This window comes from Magnolia sinica, chromosome 3, assembly GCF_029962835.1.
Source record: "Magnolia sinica isolate HGM2019 chromosome 3, MsV1, whole genome shotgun sequence".
In the NCBI taxonomy this organism is placed as follows: domain Eukaryota; kingdom Viridiplantae; phylum Streptophyta; class Magnoliopsida; order Magnoliales; family Magnoliaceae; genus Magnolia; species Magnolia sinica.
Genome location: NC_080575.1, coordinates 120,818,130 through 120,839,413, shown reverse-complemented (window position 1 = coordinate 120,839,413; position 21,284 = coordinate 120,818,130). Strand labels below are relative to the sequence as shown.

The window sequence follows — 21,284 nt, the reverse complement described above, 5'->3', positions numbered from 1 at the left end:
GTAAGGCTCAAAAATGAGCTTAGTCCGCATTTTAAGTGGACTAATGATTGAAAATAATATATGAGCCAATGCTAACCCTCCAAACTATTTCATTTAGTGTAGCTTACTTGAATCACATGGGCCTGATCTTTTATCACAGCAATTACGTTTTAACTCAGCATCTAACATTTGGAATGGATTTCATATGATCATCGTGGTGGGCCCTTAAAAAAACCAAGGGTGGGCATCACTCTCCCAATTGTTTTCCAGTGCTGTATGTCTCATCTACATAATGTATTAGGCTTCTTTTTGTGCCCCACAATTAAAATGGAATGACACACCTAGTGATTAGAGTAGATTTCACTTAAACATCATGGTGGAGTCCACCAAGGGCCCATTTAGGAGACTGGATTTGAAATGCATTGAAATGCAAATCATAATTAAATTAAAATCAATGTGATTCAGAATCTTCATTTGTGTGTTTGTTGAAATACATTGGAATCAAAATCTTTGATTTCAAAGCTTGTATTTGGAAGGCATCAAAATTCTTCGACATATTCACAAGACTTAGATTTAATTAACTAAATCAACTTTCATATTAAATTTGATAGAATGATTGCAATAAGCCCATTAAAATACATACTTCGTCCAAAAAAGACGAAACAAACAAGCAACTCATGAGTGTTTTATAACTGGATGTTGGATGTTTGGATGGTTTAGATCAATCTATTAATGTGATTCTAGTGTTGCGGTTGATAATTGAATTGTTTTAAGATATTATTAGCATGCCATGTGTCCAGTGGATTAGTAGCCTCAAGACACTCTTGTTACATGTGTAACACTCATGCTCTTAAAATTGAGGTAAATAAGCCATTTCCCTTGGATTACTTCATAATCTTAGTAATTTGCTAAGATTTCAAAATGCATGTAACAAACATGTCTTAATTCTTAAAGTGTATTTCTAAGTGATATTCACATAATCTATTGACATGAAACACGTTTACAACAAAAAAATTATCATACATGACCTACCATAATGTTTTTGTGAAATCCACCCTAAGCACCAATTGCCTTATTTTATTTTAGTTACATGGCCTAAAAAATTTGCCAAATCCATGATTCCAATGAACCATGCGATTGGAACTAGTATATAGGCAACACTCACATTCTAAATTGTTTCCCCTCACTTGGCCCATTTAAATAAAGGATGGACCTAAATTTTTGTCCGAGGTCTAGATTTTAGCTTGGCACATAATAATTAGGGTGAATTTAATATAATTATTATGGTCGGCTCTTAAAAAATAAGAGTGGGCATCCCTCTCAACTATTTCCCTTCATATGCCCCACTTGAACTATGAATTGGACTGACTTTCAGGCCCTATGACTAAAACGGGACGGTAAACATGATGAATAAGGTGGATTTCATATAAACATTACAATAAATGACTATTATCCTCTTAGTGAAGTCAAAATAAATTTGGATCCTCATCTTGCCACAAGTAATAAAAATTTACCTGTTTCAATTTAATTGCGCCACATCATTATATATTACATTTAATGTAACAATGCCAAAAATGTTAGTAATGATGCGGACAAACTCAGGATGCCACTTGTGGCAAGCAGAGGATCCGGATTCTTTTAAAATAGATGAACTGATACAACATATGATGAGACTAAAAGCAATCAATTTTTGCCATCAGTGCTGACCACCTGAAATGAGCCAAGTGTCAAAGGCACTCGAAGATGGGGGAGTTTTTAATTCTCGACGCTTGGAAATCTAAGTCAAAAACAAATTGCCAAAACGCGGGAACCACCTTGGATTAATATCAACTCGAAATCAGATAGACTTATATTTACGGATACTGATTCATGGAGATTGTTCGCAAACTAATTTTCATTACAGCCGTCTAATAAAATGCCTACCAATCGTCCAGGTTAAATATCTACCAATCGTCCAGTTATAAAATCCAATCAGTGTTAATTTTGGTTCATCATTTATCTAAGGTAGGATACACGTTCTGGACGGTTTAATTTAAGTTTTGATGCAAGGTGTAGAATTTTTTAGTGCCTGCGTATCAGCCATCAATATGCCAGAGTATCAAAAATATCAGCCCCGCCATGGAAACGAATGGACAGCCTCCGCGCGCGCACAGATATTTGATCCTCAGAAGAGCTCTCTCTCTCTCTCTCTCTCTCTCAATGGCGCTTCTGAATTCGACGGCCCGCTTCTACTACAGGTCTCCAAGGTCCGCAGCGACACCAATTTCCCAAGATCCGCCCTCTTCCTTGCCCTCCGCAACTCCAACACCATCCCTCCCTTCGGATCCCATAAACCCCAGTGAGACCCGCGTCATCCTCCCGAAGAAGAAGCCCCTGAAATGGTCGACTGGCGTAGCGCCAGGGGAATACGGTGGTCCACCGACGACTACGAAGCTCCGCAAGTACTGGGGAGGAGAGGCAGAAGATCCTCTCGCCACAGACGATTTCATGTGGAACAAGGAATTCATGGGCCGCATGAAGAGATTGATCCAACCATCCGACTCTTCTCTCCAACCCCCATCTCCTTCCAAGGTAATTCTTTCCATTTTCTCTGCTATACACGGCTATTCAATGTATACTCGGGACGTGGTGCTCTTCTTCTTTGAGTTGATTGCATACATACGTGTTTGTACTTTATGATGCTCTGGTGCGTGCACCTTTCAGTGATCCAGATCGCTCATCTGGTCTTCTACCACCATGGATGTGCTATGTACTGGTAATGCCCTCAGTTGAACAATCTCAGCCATCAGATCGGTGAATTCTTCACGTTGCAGGTGGAGTGTTGGCTGTCTGTTAGCGGATTTCAACTGATTTGGATTGAGGAGCTTTTCCAACTGATCACCAATCCACGGTGGGCCCACCAGATGAATGGACCGGATCAACAAAAGCATGCACCATCTGCATTCCTGCTGCAAATGAAAAGGCCAGTAATTCAGGCCAACTATGGCACATGGTTTAGAAAACAGTGTCACGAATCATTATGCCCACTTGCAATTGCATTACTGTTACATAAATGTAGAGGCTATTATGATTTTTATTTTTATTTTTGAAGGGTAGCTGTTATGATTTTTTTTTTTTTTTGAAAGATGATATTGTATTAACAGAAAGGCAAAAAACAAAACAGGAACAAAGCAAACAACAACAAAAGAAAAAAGAAAAAAGAAAACTAGAAGAAAACACCCCAACAAAAGAGTTCCCAAAACTCTGGACCCAAACCAAGGGACACTCAAAGAGCCCACTCCTTAATCCACTGGTACACTTTACAATGAGCCCCACCATGAGGAGAGGATTTATCCCCAAACACGGACCGTTCCTTTCAAGCCACAAGGCCCAACTCGCAGCCAGAAAAGCAATTTTCCATCTCTTTTTTGCAAGCTTCCCTCCTCCCCCAACTTCCCAAGAGCGAAGATGATCTTGAATGTGAAACGGCACTACCCAAGCAACATCCCTACTGGAGAATTCAATTCCAGATGTGTGTAGAGAATGAACAGTGAATCAAAATGTGATTGACAGACTCCGCATCAGCCATACAAAGAGGGCAGACAATTAGGAGAAAGAGGCCTATCTTTTGGAGGTTGTCGATGGTCAGAATACGATTTCTAGCAGCCAACCAGACGAAAGTGCCACTTTCGGGGGCGCTCTGCAGGACCAGACCAAGGCAATGCAGCTGGGAAGGGAAGGAGCTTCTGAATAGACAAGGGTACTGTAGAAGGACTTGACAGAGACCACTCCAGACTTGACAGGAATCCAAATCATCGAATCTTTAGCCTCAGGTCCACCAAAAAGCCTTGCAATCGAGAAACAAGGGAAGTAAATTCTTCTATTTCATCGTCCCTGAGATTTATATGAAAAGTAGGGTACCAAGCTCCACCCGAGCCAGTTAAGGAATAACATTCGGACACAAAGGCTTGAAGAGAGGAAGAAATCTGGGCCAGGGGGAGGGGAACTACACCAGGGATCCAACCAGAGGAGAATATATATATTTTTCCATCTCCCCACAAGAAGGAAACATTATAGAACACCAAATCACCGACCCTACTAATCTCTTTCCATAGATTGGACATCCTATATAGGGATGAGTTTTTGAAACTCTAGCCACCTTGATCCACTCCATACTTGGCCCTAATAATAAATCTCCACAGGGCAGCCTCTCCCGAGGTAAAACGCCAAGCCCACTCACGAAGAAGAGCAGAATTAACCAAGTCTAAACATTTAACACCTGAACCTCCTTCCCAAACAGGCTTACAAACCTCTTCTCACCTTAACAAAGGAAGCTTTCTGCAAGGAGATTCCCCTTGCCGCAGGAAGTTCCTTCAAAGCTTGTTGATCTTAAGCTGAACTGATTTAGGACAGCGAAACAAAGAAATAAAGTAAAGAGGGAGGTTGGAGAGAGAGTCTTTAACGAGAGAAATTCTCCCACTCAGGGAAAGGAGATTGCTTTTCCATGGAGAGAGCTTTCTAACCATCCTTTCGAGGACTACACCCCATAGATGCAAGGCAGGCTTGCCAATACATACTGTAAGGCCTAGATAAGTGGAGAGGAGGAAGCCCACTCGACACCCAAAAGCAGAAGCAAGAGAAGCCACTTCATCCTGGGTCAGATGGATGTAAAAAAACTCACTCTTGGCTCTATTAATGTTAAGCCCTGACACCACTTCGAACTAGCATACAATCATGGCTAAACAATCCACCATAGAGTTAGAAGGTTCGCAGAAAAGAAGAGCACCATCAACTAATTGAAGGTGACTTATTCTTTGTTGGAAATTGCCCATAGAAAAATCACGATACAAGCTAACCTCCTGACCCCTAGAGAGCATTCTACAAGGGGCCTTAGATACGATGATGAACAAAAAAGGGGACAAGGGGTCTCCTTGTCTAAGGCCCCTAGATGAGATGAAGAAACCAAATGGAGAGTCGTTAAGGATAACAGAGAACCTAGCCGACGTTATACAATTATGCATCCACCCATGCCATTTGATCCCAAAACCTAAGTGATTAAGCATGTAATCCAAAAAATTTCAATTGACATGGTCATAAGCTTTTTCAAGGTCTGGTTTACAGAGAATTCCTTTTTTACCAGCCTTGTGATAGGAATCCATACACTCGTGAGCAAGCAGAGCACAATCCAGAATTTGTCTCCCAAAAATAAAAGGCACTTTGGAAAGTAGAGTTCACATTAGATAGGACTAGCGTAATTCTGGAGCTTAGCTATTTCGAAATAAGTCTTGTAAGGGCTGCCAATAAGGCTGATGGGTCGAAAGTCTTTGAGGCTTTCAGCCCCCTCATGCTTAGGGACCAATGCTATGAAATAACACCCAATTTCTGATGGAAATTTCAAAGAGCGGAAGAATTCATGAACCAAATCAAAGACGTCTTGTTTCACCAAATCCCAAAAGGACTGGAAAAACGCCAAAAGAAATCTGTCGGAGCTAGGGGCGTCTCTTTTGAGATTGAACACTGCAGGCTTAATCTCTTATGGGAGGAAAGGTCTTTCCAGAGAGTCTCTTTCCTCGGGAGAGACATGATCAAAAGATAGATCATCTAGCAGAGGCCTATATAAGTTTTCATCCAATAGAAGACGGGTATAAAACGACAACAACCTCAACAATAGGTTTCTTCATAGTTAATCCTTTGCCCTCTACTACATTAGAAGAAATAGAGTTACACCTCACTCAAGTTGATGGGGACATCAGGCGCACATGCACGCCTCCGACGCATATACGCAAGGAGGGCCCCATCATCGATCTGGATCGATGACGATGTCCAAGGGAGACCCCCTAGCTAGGGGACTATGTTTTAGTTCCTTGGAGTGGACCCGATCGTCATGTGAATCCCACCATGGGATCTCATGATCGTAGCCCACTATTTGAGATGATCTAGTACTTTGGGTTTTGCTTATTATTGTTATTAGAAATATTATGGACGGTTTAGATTGCTTTGATTAGTTGTTATTTTTGATTACTTTGTTTCTAAGTAATAGGGTGCACACATGGCGCGAGTTTTGGGGTATAAGATTTTATTGTAAATAGACACCCCTTGTAGTCTTTTTTTTCTCATTGATGATTGAATAAAATTTCTGCGTTTCCCTGCTCCTCTCCGAGTCGTGAAAATCCAATTGGGTGAGAAATCCTCTCTTCTTTGAAGGGCTAACTATCGTGATGCGAAGCCACACCCATCCCAATTCGCACCCCACCTTCTACCATCCATATTCCTCCTCCTACAGTCATTCCACTTGTAAATCCATCATTATTTTGCAACCATTCCTTTTCTACAGCAAATTTCTGGAATCTGGCCTTGCAGGAGGGCTGAAACTTCGACGGAGCACCAGGCACGGACCGTACGTTGGATCGGACTGAAACTTTTTTTTGAGGGGAGGGGGGTTTGTAGTCCAACTTTAGCTGCCTAGCCCCAAAGAGGGGGTTTTTGAGTTCATGGGCCCCACGCACATGCGGACTGCCCTTAGCGTACGTGTGTCTGGTGTGGCCTGCTGTCCACAAATGCGGGCAGCCTTCAAGTTCACTCTCTCCTCTCTTTCATTTCTCTTTTACCTGATTTCTCCAACCCTAACCTTAGATTGTTTTAAACTCCCAATTTCTCTGCCTTTTTTCCAACCCTAGGGTTTCCCGAATTGAAACTTGTGAATCTCTTGGATTGGAGAAATTATTCCTATGCATGTGTGGCTGAATCTACTCTCCTTTGAGTATTGTTTGGTCTATAATTTTAATTGATCCAGTCCTAGCATGTGTAGGCTTGGACCCGCATAGATTTTCTTTGATTGAGTGTTTGAATTTATGTGGGATGTGGAATTTTGTGTGATTATTTTGAACTAGTATGATCTAAAGCTTGGAATCTCGCATAGCATGTTTAAAATTTCATGTCCTGCATCACAAGCATTAGCTATGCCATTAGAGAATCTTGTGTTTCTGTCTCCCTCTTTAAGCCAAACTGCTTTAGAATGTTGGTGCCACATTATTTATTCTTCAACAAGTCTACTAGAATAGTTAGACAATAACTTTGCTCTTAGTGAAGTTTCTTGCTCTAAAAGAGCCCCTCCTTCCTTGATGTCTAGAGCCTAAATCTAGCACAAGGAAACTATATCCTTTTCTTTTTGGCCAAAGATCTCGCGGTGCTACACCCTCAAATTTTCTTTTAACACATGCATTTTCTTAAAAAGCATAAAATCTGGTTCCCTTTGACCGTAAAGGAAGACCATCACTCGCCTATCGAGGATCGTAAGCCTTCCAACTTCAGCCAAGCCAACTCGAACTTTAAAGGCATAGGGCCTTTGTTGATTTCGTCTACTTCCAGGATAGTAGGGCAGTGGTCAGAGAGAAATGCCCCCAATTTTGGGCCGTTTTTGTATTGTTGGGTCCTTCTCGAAGTCGGTGAGCCAATGTCTGCTTGCTTTGTATGGCATGGGTCTTGGAAAATCCAAGAATATGCTTTAGAGAATGGCTTTGCTTGTCATTTGGTGGGCGGTTTGGAAAAAGAGAAATGCTAGATGCTTTGATAATTCCAAGAAATTGGTAGATGACACTTCCCAAAGGGCTAGATTTTTAATTATTGAATGGGCTTCTTCTGTCTCGCAACTATTGGGTTGTAATATGGATTTTCTTGGGGCGTAGTTCGGTTGTTGCCTCGATGTTCCTTTGTTGTTGCTATGTTTTTCTTTGTTGTAGGCTTTGCTTGTAGTCGTTTTCCGCTTTTAATAAAATTTTGTCATCTTGAAAAAAAAGGGCAGTGGTTAGACATGGGCTTGGGCAATCCTCTTTGACGGGAAAGGGAAAACTTCTAAATCCAATAAGGGACAACCAAGAAACAGTCTAGGAGGGACATAGCCTGGGGGACATGCTCATTTGACCAGGAGACTTTAATATCCCCATAGGGACATCCACCAGATTGTGCTTATGACTCTAGTCAAAGAGCCTCACATACTGGCCATGACCCTGTCCTCATTAACCTTCTTGTGAACAAAGTGGTTGCCATTAAAGTCTCCGGCAATATACCAAGGGAGTTGCCATCTATCCCAAACAGAAGACAGCTCCGCCTAGAAGGAAGCATCCCGTGTGTGTGTGTGTGTGTATGTGTGTGTGGGATAACCAACAAATTCAGGTGAAGTTTCAGTAAAAAATAAGTTAACAGAAAACTAACCCGACCAGCTTTCTTCCCTTTACCAGGATGCAGGATCCCAAAGAACTAGAATGCCTCCTGCACACCCCGATGCGTCCAGGGCTTCACATTCAACACCCTTACAACCCTAGACAGATCTTACTTTCTGCCCACTGATTGCAACTTAGACCATTGGATAGCGATAAAGTGAGCCTTCGATTTGTCGCAGGTTTCTTTCACTATGGAAAACGTTTGAACCATGCAAAGTCGCGGCCATATGTTTACTGAAAAGCATCAATATCATTCTGCTGTCTATAAAGAGAATTGCCAAAGGGAAAAAATTGCATGCAGTTAGTTTTTTGAAATTATTAAACTTGAGAGACCATCAGGTGGGCTAAGTATATGGAGACCTTCCCATGCTCATAGTTGCATCTGGAGTTGTTGCTATCCACGTCAGCTACTTTGACCATCCATTAGGTCCAGTCCATTCTTCTTGTCTGCCTAAAAAAGAATTAGATTAATAGAATGGTCCAAACTGCTCAGTTCTTTTGCATGCAAAAAATGGATGGTGAAGATTGCTTGTAGAAGGTATGTCTAGTTGCAAATGTTCAGGACCATCTGGCTGTTGCAATATTTGGCAAGTAGCAGAAGAAGAGTGGACACAAATACCTAATGAACTGGACCTGATGTGGATGCCAATGAGTGCAAATGCAACTGCATGCATCAGAAGGTTTCCATAAACTCAAATCTCTGGATCATGTCTCATTAAACTGTGCCTTAAGAAATGAGGGATTTTAAGCAAAAGAAAGAGCATTTAGGTGAGTGGGGTGAAGCTCCATATTAAGTTGATTCATGGTGCTCTCCACCAAAAGTGGCGAGATTCTATGGTAGTTCAACACTATTTTATTCATGGTTCATGGTCCTTTCTCCCCCAAAAATGGCGGGACTCCTATGGTATTTCACCACCATTTTAAAAATGGTGGTAACTCTTTGACCATACACATGGCACAGTTGTGCAGAAATCCAGACCATCCAAAATCGTTGACTCAATTTTGGATAGAGCATAACCTAGAAGTTACATTGAGAAAATGATACTAACCATCTGATTTCACCCCTGGAATTTTGAAAATTTACTATTTTACTTTTAAGCATCGATTTCATGGCCATCAATTGGAGGGTTAAGATTGCTTGGTCAGTATAATTTTACTGTGCCCTGCAATTTGGATGGTTTGGATAGTGTTCGTGAATGCTGCATGTAAGAAGAATGAGTCATCACCATCTTCAAAATGGTGGTGTCTGGCCCCACCAAAAGAAACTTGTCTTTTGCACTGCTTCACCTCTCCTCTCTCCCATGACTTGCAAACAGTTTTCTCTCTCCATGCACATCATACATGCCAATTCACTTGTAATTCATAACTTATTCTGTTGTTCTGTTATACAAGGCTGTTTAATAGATAATGGCCATTATTTTGAAAATAGTGGCTGTTATTTAACATGTCTTTTTCGTGACAAAATGAAACATAGGGTGACCTTTACCATTATAACGGCCACTGTAGCGCTGTTATGACCCTTTTGTAAACGTTGGCATTGCATATTTCCTTGTTCATGAAAGTTTTGGTAATGGATGGATATCAACTTTAAGGATAATGCATGATTGATGCACCTGTATAAGCAGAGTAGACAGATTTTAACTTTTGGTCTTTTTCTTCTTCTTTTTGGGGAGCAGGAGGATTCAGGTTTTCTAAGCCTAAACAGAGCCATGAGCCTTGACAGGTTTGTTTTTTATCTTCTGCCTTCGAATAGTTTTCTTGGAAAAAAATATCTACATAATAGAAAAGGAAACTAGATGTTTGTTTCTTCTTCTTCTTCTTTTTAAAACATTCTAGAAGGATTTACGTTTATCATCAATGTATAGTGTGGACATCGATCTGAGTAGAGAGCTCACGTCGCCTCCTCCAAAGCCTGTGTTACAACTGCAAGTTGAGGCTGCGAGGCGTGGACGTTTGTCGGCTGAAGTAAGATAAACTGTTTGGTGTTTAAGATACCATTGCAATTATCTTGATTTTTTTTGGATTGTGGTTTTCACTAAGCAGCAGAAGAAAATGATTTTTCCAGAGCGGTGGGAATGCGGCACCTAGATGGAGATTTGTTCCTACTCGACGGGAACAAGAGAAGTGGGATCGGGCAAATAAGGCTGCAACTGGTGGCAGTGTAAGTGAGCATTGTTCCTCCACTGACTCATGAGAATAACAGAAATACCAAAATTTTAATACGTAAGTACCACCCTGTAAACATTGCTTTAGCTCTTCTTGTTGAGGGCAATGACATTGAAGAGTTCTTTTGAAGAGTGGAAGTTTATGCAACAAGGACACTCCATTTCCAAAAAGATTCCCGTGACACCCATGCCAGCCCATCAATTATGAAAAACCCGATGACACCCTATATATATTTTAAATCATCCATGTTTATGTGTTCCTGTTGGTATGTTTGATACTCCTGGGAATGGCTCATAGAAAAACCTAATATTTGTAATTTATTATAATATTTTATTTTGAGGATCCCTTTTACACACACTAATGCAGGGGCATTTTCACCCCGGGCTCGAGTTGGTGGCCTGTGGGATGTATGGGCACACTCAGGGTGGGCGGCCTGTGTGAGGCGGGTTGTTCGTGTGAGCAGAACCCATGTGAAGTGGGGCCCACGAGGGGGGTTCGGCTGAGGTCCTAACCCATGTGACATGGGGCTTGGGCTATGAGATAAAGGGATTGATTCGCCATGCTCTATCAGTTCGAGCTTTTAGAGCAAGTGGTTAATTGTCCTACATCACATACATAATTCATCATCATTGTCATAGCCTTCCCTAGCTATTTGGGATTGGCTTTACAAGTATCATTTCACTAGTCAATCCTATCGAATGCCCTATCCTTGGTAAGTGAACGAGATTTCATATCCAATCTCACCAATTTGATCCAAGTCCTTTTAGGTCTTCCTCTCATCCTTTTTCACGCGCTTCAACCAAATCAATGTTCCCTTCTATACTAGTGCTGTCTGTAGCTTCATCACACCTTACACATAAATTGATCCAAGTGAACAAGATACTAGAGCTGTCTGTAGCTTCATCACAACTTACACATAAATTGATCCTATCGAAGGCCCATCCTTGGTAAGTGAACAAGATTTCATATCCAATCTCACCAAATTGATCCAAGTCCATTTAGGTCTTCCTCTCATCCTTTTTCAGGCGCTTCAACCAAATCAATGTTCCTTATACTAGAGATGTCTGTAGCTTCATCACACTTTACACATAAATAAATAGAAGTTTATTGTTTTCTTTATTTATTGGGCTTCTTACAATAAGTAATTGCAATAGAGGACTGATCACCTACGACTGATTGTGTGCTACAACCCATTTTTTATACCTTTCCAATTTGTTTGTTGAATGTGTGTGTGCACGCGCATGTACATACATACATACATACCTACACACATGCATACATATAAATATTTATTTATTTCAAGGGAAAAATTCTTGTACAAAAGGTTGTAGGTTAACCTACACCTGATTGTCGGAGATTAGCTCTTAATACAATTTGCTATTTTAATTTTCTATGGGCATGTGAGCAAATCAGACCATTAAAAGCCACTATGTTCCACACCCCATATCCTTGTCTGATGCCAAGATATGCTTGTGTCCAAGTTACAGGGGGAAACTGTTAACCAGTTTATTAGTTTAGCAGTATTCATGCACTAGCTATACAGTTCTAATCTATTTCAAATGATGTATATACATTTTCCCATATCTTATGCATGTATGAACTACAACTTATATTTAAAACATTTTAAGATGCTCTGTGTATGTTTTGGTATTAAGGGTGTCAATGGGTCTGGCAAGCCTGTCAGGTATTTGGGTCTGGACCTAGGAATGTCTGGGCCAAGATTCCTAGGTCCATCAGGCGGGATCTGGTCTAAAAGATTAGGCCTAATTAGTAGTCGTGCCAGGATCAGGTCTAGCTCATTGCTCCATCCAGTCAGATCAGTCTAGCTTGGAATCGGGCCATCTTCATCATACTACTGATGTATATTAGTTGTTTAGATAGGTGTACCATCAATAAACATGTAGAAATTGCTTAACAGACTGGGCTTAGGCTTGACAAATTTTCAATCAGGCGGGGCGTGTTTTGGGTTTGGGTTGGGGTTGGGCTGACCCAGACCTGGCCCTTTGACACCCCTAGCTGCTGTGTTTGGGTTTCCAGGGTCACTTGTGTGGCTATATGACGCCTCTGTTCATATCCGGCATCATCTCTCATGTCTGTCCTGTTTTTAAATACTGTGCATAAGTACGGAACTTTGCCCGGTAGCAACATGCCAGATTGTCCCAAGCTCGGGTAAGCCAGTAAGGTGAAACTTTTATTAATCAATCATGAGAATTCTTGTCTTGAATCTTGCGATTTGCGAAACAGGATAAGTACTTCCAACCCCAAATAGCTGTGACTGGGCAATGATGATGATGATGAAACACATATCATACAGAGAACTCTCACACATTATAAGAGTAGAACTTGCAATGAATTTGAACTCCTCTAATCTAGTACTTCCATTCTTTGGCAAATCTGTTGTTGAGACTGTTATGCTTGTTTAGGCAAATAGTTTTTCATCAAAGGCCATTTTCTTGTTTTGTAGATTCATGGTTTGGGCAGGAAATGCTATTAAAAAAATGGGAAGGAAATAATCAATCACAGATGGAGATGAACATGTGTGATTCTTTTTTTACTTTTATCATATGTTTTAATAATCTCTATCTTGGGCTTCTGACATAGCTTCCATTTACAGGAAGTCACGCTGCGTGAGTCGAAAAGGGAGAGAGGGGATCCAAAAGTATTGGCAGCTCAATCAAGGGAGCAGTATTTTAAGGTATTTATCTATGCAGATGAACTATTGGCAATCCTCTGAATTCTTTACTTTTGTTGGTGCATGACTACAGTATTTGTGGAAAGTCCATCGAGCTGTTGACATTTTATATGTTTCATAATTACTTTTGCAGTTGAAGCGGAAGTTGCAAATCCTCACGTTGGGGATAGGCGGCGTTGGTTTATTCTCTGCTTTCGTTTCTTACTCTCCAGAAATCGCAGCTAGGTAAGAAAGATGAGTGTGTTCATCGACGTAGTTTCATTCTGGCGCCACCATTTTGCACCAGTAAAGTTACAGGATTTGAAATGGACAACTCTTTGTTCTGGTATTCTGGTCTGCTACAGCCATTTCATCTGTTTCTATTTGTTTCAGCCAGAAAAAAAAAAAAGCCAGTGGACAACTTTGCTATTTCTGGCCATTCTGGCCAGTATCCTGCAATGCCTTTGGAGGCATACTAGGTAAAATTAGAGAACCACTCTGAATCAAATGGGAGGATTAAATATGTGCAATGACTTCTCCTTGGGAAAGAGAGCTCTCCTCCCCTTCCCTCAATTTCTGTATCTAAATTGTTTCAAGCCAGTAGGAAAAATGAAACATGCATTGATAAATTTCATATTAGCAGTTGATCCTGACATCCTGTTCTAAAGCTAAGATATTAAATTTGAGGTTCATAGGTCTAAGTTAGTGGTTCTTTCTTTTGGGCCATGGGACTGAAGTTATTGCCTATAGGGATTGCTCTTTCCCTTTCCCTCCGCTGAGTTAGTTTACGGTTTTGTGGATGATTTTTCAAGTCCATTTAATGGATGAGACCATTGACAAACTCAGTCTGGTGCTTCTGGATTATGTAGTTGTTGAGCTTTCGCTTCTATTATTCTCCTACAAAAATCAATGGGAAGCCTGTTTGATGCAGGGACATGTGATAACCTAACTCTAGATGCATGTATAATCAGGTTAAAGAATATTCAAATAAATACACCAATTAACTAACTATTTTCAAACAAAGGGATTAGGTAAATCTCAACACAAAGATGAGGTTATTCCGTCAGGATGATGCCCCTTAGCATAAGATCACGTAAACAGTAAAAAGGGAGGACCTCGGGATATGAGGAGATCCTAGATATAGCATAAGTCAATCTACAAGTAAGCTTGGATCTGATTCTACTAACTAATCATCTCTCTTTTCCGTTCGAACTAGAAATGGGTATTTAAAGAGAAACGAAAGGGGTGAAGGATGAGGGTTTGAGATGAGGAAGGCATAGGTCCATTGCCGTCAGAAGAAAAGGAGGAAGATGATTCTGACATTTTCATGTACCTCGAAGATCTTAGAAAGAGGGAAACCTGAATTCGGGGTGGACTCCTCAACACCCAAGAGCCAATCCTGAAACCATAATCTCTTGAATAAAGAGGAAGAAATTAGATGAATTCTTATTCATTCAATAATAACAAAAATAGGGTTCCTAACAACGTATATATAAGCTATGGAAAAAGTAAAAATGCAATAAAGTTCCTGAAACAAAAAAAATAACAAAAAAAGTCCAAAACTAAAACACCCATGTGGTAGGGTGTGAAATCTGACTCATGGATCTATGGTCGGGGTGAATACCCGTGTGGTAGAGTGTGAAATCCGACTCATGGATCTATGGTTGGGGTGCGGTCATGCCACTCCTGCACTCGTAGCGCGTCAGAAAGTGGGTCCGATGGACCCGTCGTCCATCCACATCAACTCCTCCGCTCTGGTACTCTGTTAGCGACGCCTCCTCCTCTGGTACACTCTAAAGGGCGCACCACTGATGTCCGCATCACTGTTACTCTAAGTTTCTGCAATCACACTCCACTGGAAGGAAGTCTATGAACTGACAACTAGCAAATATTGTCTTTTATATCCTTAGAAATGACTGCTTAAACTTCAATTCAAATTGAGGAAGGCAACTATTGGTGCAAAATACTGCACAAACTTTGATATGTATTCCGAGATCACAATTTTATGTGCCCTCCCATCTGATGGTATAGAATTGATATGAGAAAATGACCTTTTTGGTTTCAACATATTCTAGATGTGGAGCCATGTTTGGAAGCATACTGCAGGGTATGCAATTGATGAGCACCTCACATTTGCTGGAAACAAAGCTCAATGCCCTAGTATTTGCATGTGTTGCCCTAGCAAGCTGCATTGCCCTAGCAAGTACTGGTTATTGAATTAATAACCTCAGACCGTCTATGTTTAATATCTTGCACGGTATTGTACACTGCTCTAGGAGAGGCTCAGAGCTATTTTCTCCCACTTAATAGCCACCATTACAATTTCCCCAACAATGGGTCATCAAACTCCCATAGACTTCAACCACCACACTGTTACTTGGATAAAGAAAGATTGTTGTTCATTGACTATGGCACTCTTTTATGAAATCAATGTCTGTTGAGCCTTGAGAGAATATAACCTTGGTTGCATGGTCCTTCTAACCAGGTGCCACTCGGGTCCTTACTCATGGCTTAGTGGTAGACTCACAAGAGTTTCAACACTAAGGTCATGGGTTCAAGTACCCATTGTGGTGTGTGTGGGTGTGAAACAAAGGCTTTCTCCTGGGCCTAAATCTGTTGCCACTTTGCTTCATGCTTCATGCTTCATGCAACTATAAATATAACAAATTTCAGCATTATAATCTGGAGAATGAAAGAAATGGAGATCATATGAATACGAGAGAAGCGTCATGGACGAGTTTTTCTAAGTAAATTTGATGGTTGCTAGTTGGGCAATCCATTTCTAGGAGAAATTGGACATATCAGGGATCATACTACTGTACTGTCAGATTAGATTTTGTATTTTTTTTTTTTAAAGCACTTTTATTGGTCCTTTAACGGTGGAAGGAGTAATAAGAGGTTGCTTTTTAAATCACCAATGAAATGGAGAGTTGCGGATACTGTAGATTATCAGGTCCGTGATCTCCCGATTCTTCTTGATACTGTTTCAACGTGCCAAAGGGAATGAGGCTGCCAACCTTTTGGTGAATGATGGAGTCTTTAGATTATCTCCTACTATTTTGGATATTCCTTAGCTCCCTTGCAACATTGTTGATGAAATATTCTTTTCTGAAACAGTGCAACCATGATCTCTGTTACATTGTTTACTTCTCTCTCTCTCTCTCTCTCTCTCTCTCTCTCTCTCTCACTCGATGGCCCCATTACTTTTCCATCAACACTTGACAGGTTCCTTTGCAAAGAACCATTTATCTTTTCTTTCAATAGTCAGAGAATTGCTAGCCCCGCAATGCAGCCACATGTGCCAAACTGGCACTAGTGGAGGATATCCAAGCCGTAGACCAGGTGGGACCCACTGTATAGATTATTTGTACAAAAACACAAGCTGTTTAACTTTAAACGTCAGGTGGGTGACACATGTATGGAAACAGTGGATGCTCTAAAAAATCTTCCAAGTTTTTCTTGGCCACCGGTTAGTTGATGCACATGTGGCCTACCTTATAGTTGAACATCTGTTGGCAAGATCATCTAGAGGTCAGGTCCCACCTGATACACGGTGCTGATGTCTTACACACGATGTCCCATACACATGCCAGTTTGGAATGTGCATTTGCATATGGGGCTATCAAATCCCCACAGTCACTTTGTCGTCTGTCTATTTATGTCAAATTTCAAGGCATTTGTACAAAGCTACTCATACCGTATGTGCGTAAGGGCACAAAGTTTCCTTATATGAGTTCTACCAGCTTCATTCTCATTCCAATGCATATCGTCCTTCTTCAGCTTTGGCGCAGGGTTGCTTGGCTCACTGATTTACATACGTATGCTTGGCAATAGCATCGATTCGATGGCAGATGGAGCTAGAGGAGTTATCAAGTACATACAACATCCTTTCGAAATTATTATATATTGAATTTTTAACATCAAAATTTTGAAAACATTAACTGAACTGAGAAGTACAATTTTAATTGGCTTTTGGAAATATTATCTACACCCACTGCAATTGATAATGGTACCTAGTATTTTGTTCTAGGTAATACAATAGGGAAAACTCTGTACTGTTGTACCAAAGTAGAAAAAAATTAAATAAATCTGCGATCAATCACAGTGGGTGTAGACGTGGCTCCATTTGCTTTTAACTTTTTCATTGGCTGAATTCTGTAAAATTCTGTATTCGAGCATGCTGAATTGTCGTCATCACCACCACCACCACCACGACCACCATCATCGCCTTATCCCAACTAATTGGGGTCGGCTACATGCATCCTTTGCCGCCATTCCACTCTATCAAGGGCCATAACTTCAGTTAGACCATAGGTCATCAAGTCTTTTCTTACTGCCTCCACCCAAGTCCTTTTGGGCCTTCCCCCCTCCCTTTTAGAGCCTTCAACTTGTACCAACTCACTCCTAACTGGCGCAGTTCTTTGTCTTCTTTGCACATGACCAAACCATCTAAAGTCTACTTTCCCTCATCTTATTACCCATTAGCACTATTCATTAGTTCCCTTGAGTGCATTCCATTTCTAATTCTATCCTTTTGTTGCCACTCATCCATCTCAACATTTTCATTTCAGCTACACTCATCCTATGAATATTCTGTTCCTTAACTGCCCAACATTCTATTCCATAAAGCATGGCTAGTCTTATAGTTATTCTATAAAATTTCCCTTTCAGTTTGAGTAGTACATGATGATCACAAAAAACTCCAGAGGCACATCTCCATTTCTTCCACCCAGCTTGAATTCTATGGGAAATGGGGTCAGTGTGAGTCCAACCGAAAATACAAGGCCCAACCACGACCTGAACCTGATGCAGGTCAAGTTCTTTGGTCCTATCCTGACCTGATTGAAAGTTTGTCAAGCCAAATCCCAGCCTGTTAAGCAATTTCTACATGTATGTTAAATTATTTTTTGAAGAATACTGCAATATTAATTTTTTTTGAAAGATATATACTACAATATTATTAAAAGCCACATAGACCAAAAGTCAAAGTGAAAAAGAATACAACCCCAAATTACCACCCTATACCAACCTGATACACCAGCGAGCTTAACTTGAGCCTGGAAAAACTACTGATCATGTTTGAAATTTAAGACCCAATCCAATCCTACAGGCATAGGAGTCGAGGCCTGAGCCCGATCCATGACAAGCCAGGTCTGAAGACCTGGTCCGACATTTTGACACCCTTAGCTGTAGTCATGTTTTGTGTTTGCAGGATTTCAGATTGTAGTGTGTAAAGAAAAATAGTTTTGGTTCTAAAGCTTATAACATGTGCTAACAGAAGTTCCTTGGCAGGGGAGCAATTGGGCAACCGAGGCTATTGGTTCCAGTGGCATTGGTCATGATTTATAACCGGTGGAATGGGTGCGTACATTGACTGATGTGCTTTCCTTTAAAAAATTAAAAATAAAATAAAATATTATGTTCATAAAAGAATCTTTAGCTGCAGAACTCCATCTATAATCATGCATCATTTGTTGAAAATTTCTTTTCTGCAGTGGATCTGTTGCTAATTCTTAATCAAATATCTATGTCAACATTCTCCTTCAATTGGGTCCTTGTTAGATCTGTTGCATTTCCTTCTTGGTTCCTTACGGAAGGAATCATATGATCCTTTGACTTGACAATATGATTGTGTCTCAGGTTGTCAGTTTGTACCAGTGGGGCCCATGTTTCAGTGATCCCAGTTCATTGATCTGATAGCCCCACAGTGGATGGACCATATCCCATATTCTCCCAGATTGGAATTTGGCCTTCTTTTTTCAGTTGAATGCAGATTGTTTCTGTATTTCTTCTCTTAACCATCTACCTGCAGGCCGCTGATTGAAAGGTTAAGGAGATATCAGCCATGTGATCTATCCTTGGTGAGCACCATCAGATTGGCAGTCTAGATCATGAGAGCATGGGCACAGCTTTTACAGACAGAAAGCCCAAGGATTCTATGCATATCCTGGGGCGAGGATCTTCTACCACCTCTCTCAAAAACTTATGTTTTGAAAAAGAAAAGAGAGAGTCACTAACAGCACCTCCCGTTTGCAGGATCCTGGTGCCAGATTATGGCTTCATGCACCTTGATTTGATACCGATGCTTGTGGGGTTTTTCACCTACAAGGTGGCTACTTTTATTCAAGCTATCGAGGAGGCCCTGACTATTGTCGAGAACAAGCAGCAAGTATAGAACCTGATTGTTGTCGAGAACAAGCAGCAATTGTAGAAAACCAGCAATTTTTATACATGACCTTTTGTCGTGCCATTTTCTTCTCAAGGTATGGAAACTAGAGAAGCATTTTTTTTCCTGTAATTGGATGAATTATGGCATTGGATTTGAAGTTTGTTGAAAACCATGTTCCACACTATATACATCATGTATTTTAGATCCTGAGGAGAAAAAAAATCCACTTCCCTACTGCACTATATGAATATCTTATTGTTGTGTAGGAGCTAGGACTTGGTGAGTTGACCTGGTCACTCATATTGGTTTGGTAAATTTTCACCAAATTGGATTAGAAAATTATTAGTAGAAAAGGTGGGGGAAAAGACATGGAAAATAGCATCAAGAGCATCATGAAAAGTGTTTTCTTTTCCATACAATAATTAGGTTGCATTAAACTTAGTCTGAGAAAACAGATGTCCTGCAGCAGGCTGATATGCTGACAGGACATGCTGTTGATCAGTGAACACCCAAGCAGGCCATTAAAGTCCATCCTGTGTACATATTGCTTAACTTCTTAAGGAGCTTTTGAAATACCCCCACCAGCATATAGTTGAACATGTGAGCAGGGTGCGTTAATTGCTTAAGCTATTGGGCACAGAGTTCTAGGACAGAAAACCTGAGCTAGTTCCTTTTCTAAGAAGAGAAGAAGTACCAACACGAGGATTTGCAAGAAAATAGCGAAAATGACTGCTGTCAGATGCGTCCTTACTGTTGCTACCTTGAAGAACTGGCGTCTATGGATACAAAGATGGTAAAGTGGAAAAGTTCAACCAGCAAGCCGAAAAATAACCATGTTTGGGAAATGCACAAGTGGACGAGTACTTTAACTAGGTTAAAATTTTAACCCAGAAGGGCCCATCTTAGATTGATCATAAACCGCCAAATAAAATGAAGTAATAGTATGTTAAATTGCAGATTGTTGAATATCTGATGGAAAGTGTTTTGATGTTTAATTTCGATTCTAGAATAGCACATTGATTGTTTAGCAAACATGGTTAAAAATGTACAGATCAATAGATTCTGTTTACCAAACAGAGTTCAAATTTTGTAGAAAACAAAACATAATTTGTGATTTTGAAATTTCTACTTATGATCATAATTATGTTGTTTGCATTTTGGTATTTGAAGGTAGATTTAGTTCTAAAACGGGCATTGAATAGGAATGATACTGGGAGAATGTTCACACCCCAAGTATAGGGTTGTGATGTAGTAATAATCTCGGTAAGACCGAGGTCGAATCCACAGGGACTGAACCTTGTACGTAATCTGAAAGTAACTTGAACTAGAATTAGGCAAAGGTGTAATCTAAACCAGGGAAAATTTAGGGGAATAATTGTGAATTTAATTAACTAAAACTTGTGAAATTCAAAGGTGGGAAACTAGGGTGCCAAGGATCCACTTGTAGAGATCAGGGAGATCTATGCTTGATTCACGAACACAACTAGAATCAGAGTCCTATCTTCATCCAGTTGGAAGATATTTCATTAAAAACCAATCTGAATTTCCTTTGATCTAGTTTTCAAGAAATGAGAGGCATGAGAATTAGACTTGATTCCATCACAAAACCATGCCCAGGAGACAAAGTAAACAACAGAATTTAACCAATCTACATCCAATCTGAGAGAGTTATGGACGTAGGGAAAGGTTCCATCATCCAATCGTACCCATGAGACGATGGTGAACAGCAGGGTTCTTACGATCATAACCTCTACGTATGCATAGAAAATACCTAAAGATATCGCAGATCCATTGTAATTTAAGTCACAACAAACCATTAAAAACTAAAGGCATTCCTTATAATCAAACTAGAATCACAATCAGTTCAACTTAAATCAAAGGCGTAAAGAAAAGTCTCCCATCTCACTACAAGCTTCACCTCTTAGCCCTAGTTAAGACGCTTAGCCAGACATGATTAGGCTAAAGAAATCTCAAGGAAAGATATAAACAAAAGGAAAAAGAAAGGGAAGAAGATCTCCTGATGTCAGGCCGCTCCACTTCCCTCCTTTTCTCTTCACACGTCCAAGATTGCCTCCACAGCTGCCCACGGTCTAGCCTAAAG

At 40.5% G+C, this 21,284-nt stretch overlaps 1 protein-coding gene and 1 long non-coding RNA gene across 4 annotated transcripts; one reads left to right on the top strand and one right to left on the bottom strand.

The window, feature by feature from the left end:
• Positions 1–2,111: 2,111 nt before the first annotated feature.
• Positions 2,112–19,425, top strand: LOC131241003 (protein CONSERVED ONLY IN THE GREEN LINEAGE 160, chloroplastic). 3 transcript variants are annotated; one of them, XM_058239608.1, is made up of 9 exons: positions 2,112–2,550; positions 9,854–9,900; positions 10,043–10,142; positions 10,243–10,338; positions 12,958–13,038; positions 13,169–13,260; positions 16,795–16,887; positions 18,293–18,375; positions 19,051–19,264. In XM_058239608.1, exons 1-8 carry the CDS (start codon positions 2,179–2,181, stop codon positions 18,354–18,356), a joined length of 945 nt encoding a protein of 314 aa, XP_058095591.1. In that variant the 5' UTR covers positions 2,112–2,178; the 3' UTR covers positions 18,357–18,375; positions 19,051–19,264. The 3 variants fall into 3 exon arrangements, with proteins under 3 accessions (XP_058095591.1, XP_058095590.1, XP_058095588.1); XM_058239605.1 differs by having other exon boundaries at positions 2,114–2,550; positions 18,307–18,375; positions 19,051–19,425; XM_058239607.1 differs by lacking the exon at positions 16,795–16,887 and having other exon boundaries at positions 18,307–18,375; positions 19,051–19,425.
• Positions 13,229–15,272, bottom strand: LOC131241008 (uncharacterized). The gene is made up of 3 exons (XR_009168922.1): positions 14,839–15,272; positions 13,747–13,932; positions 13,229–13,663 (listed from the first exon to the last, which is right to left on the bottom strand). It is a non-coding gene; the product is annotated as an uncharacterized LOC131241008 (long non-coding RNA).
• Positions 19,426–21,284: the final 1,859 nt, after the last annotated feature.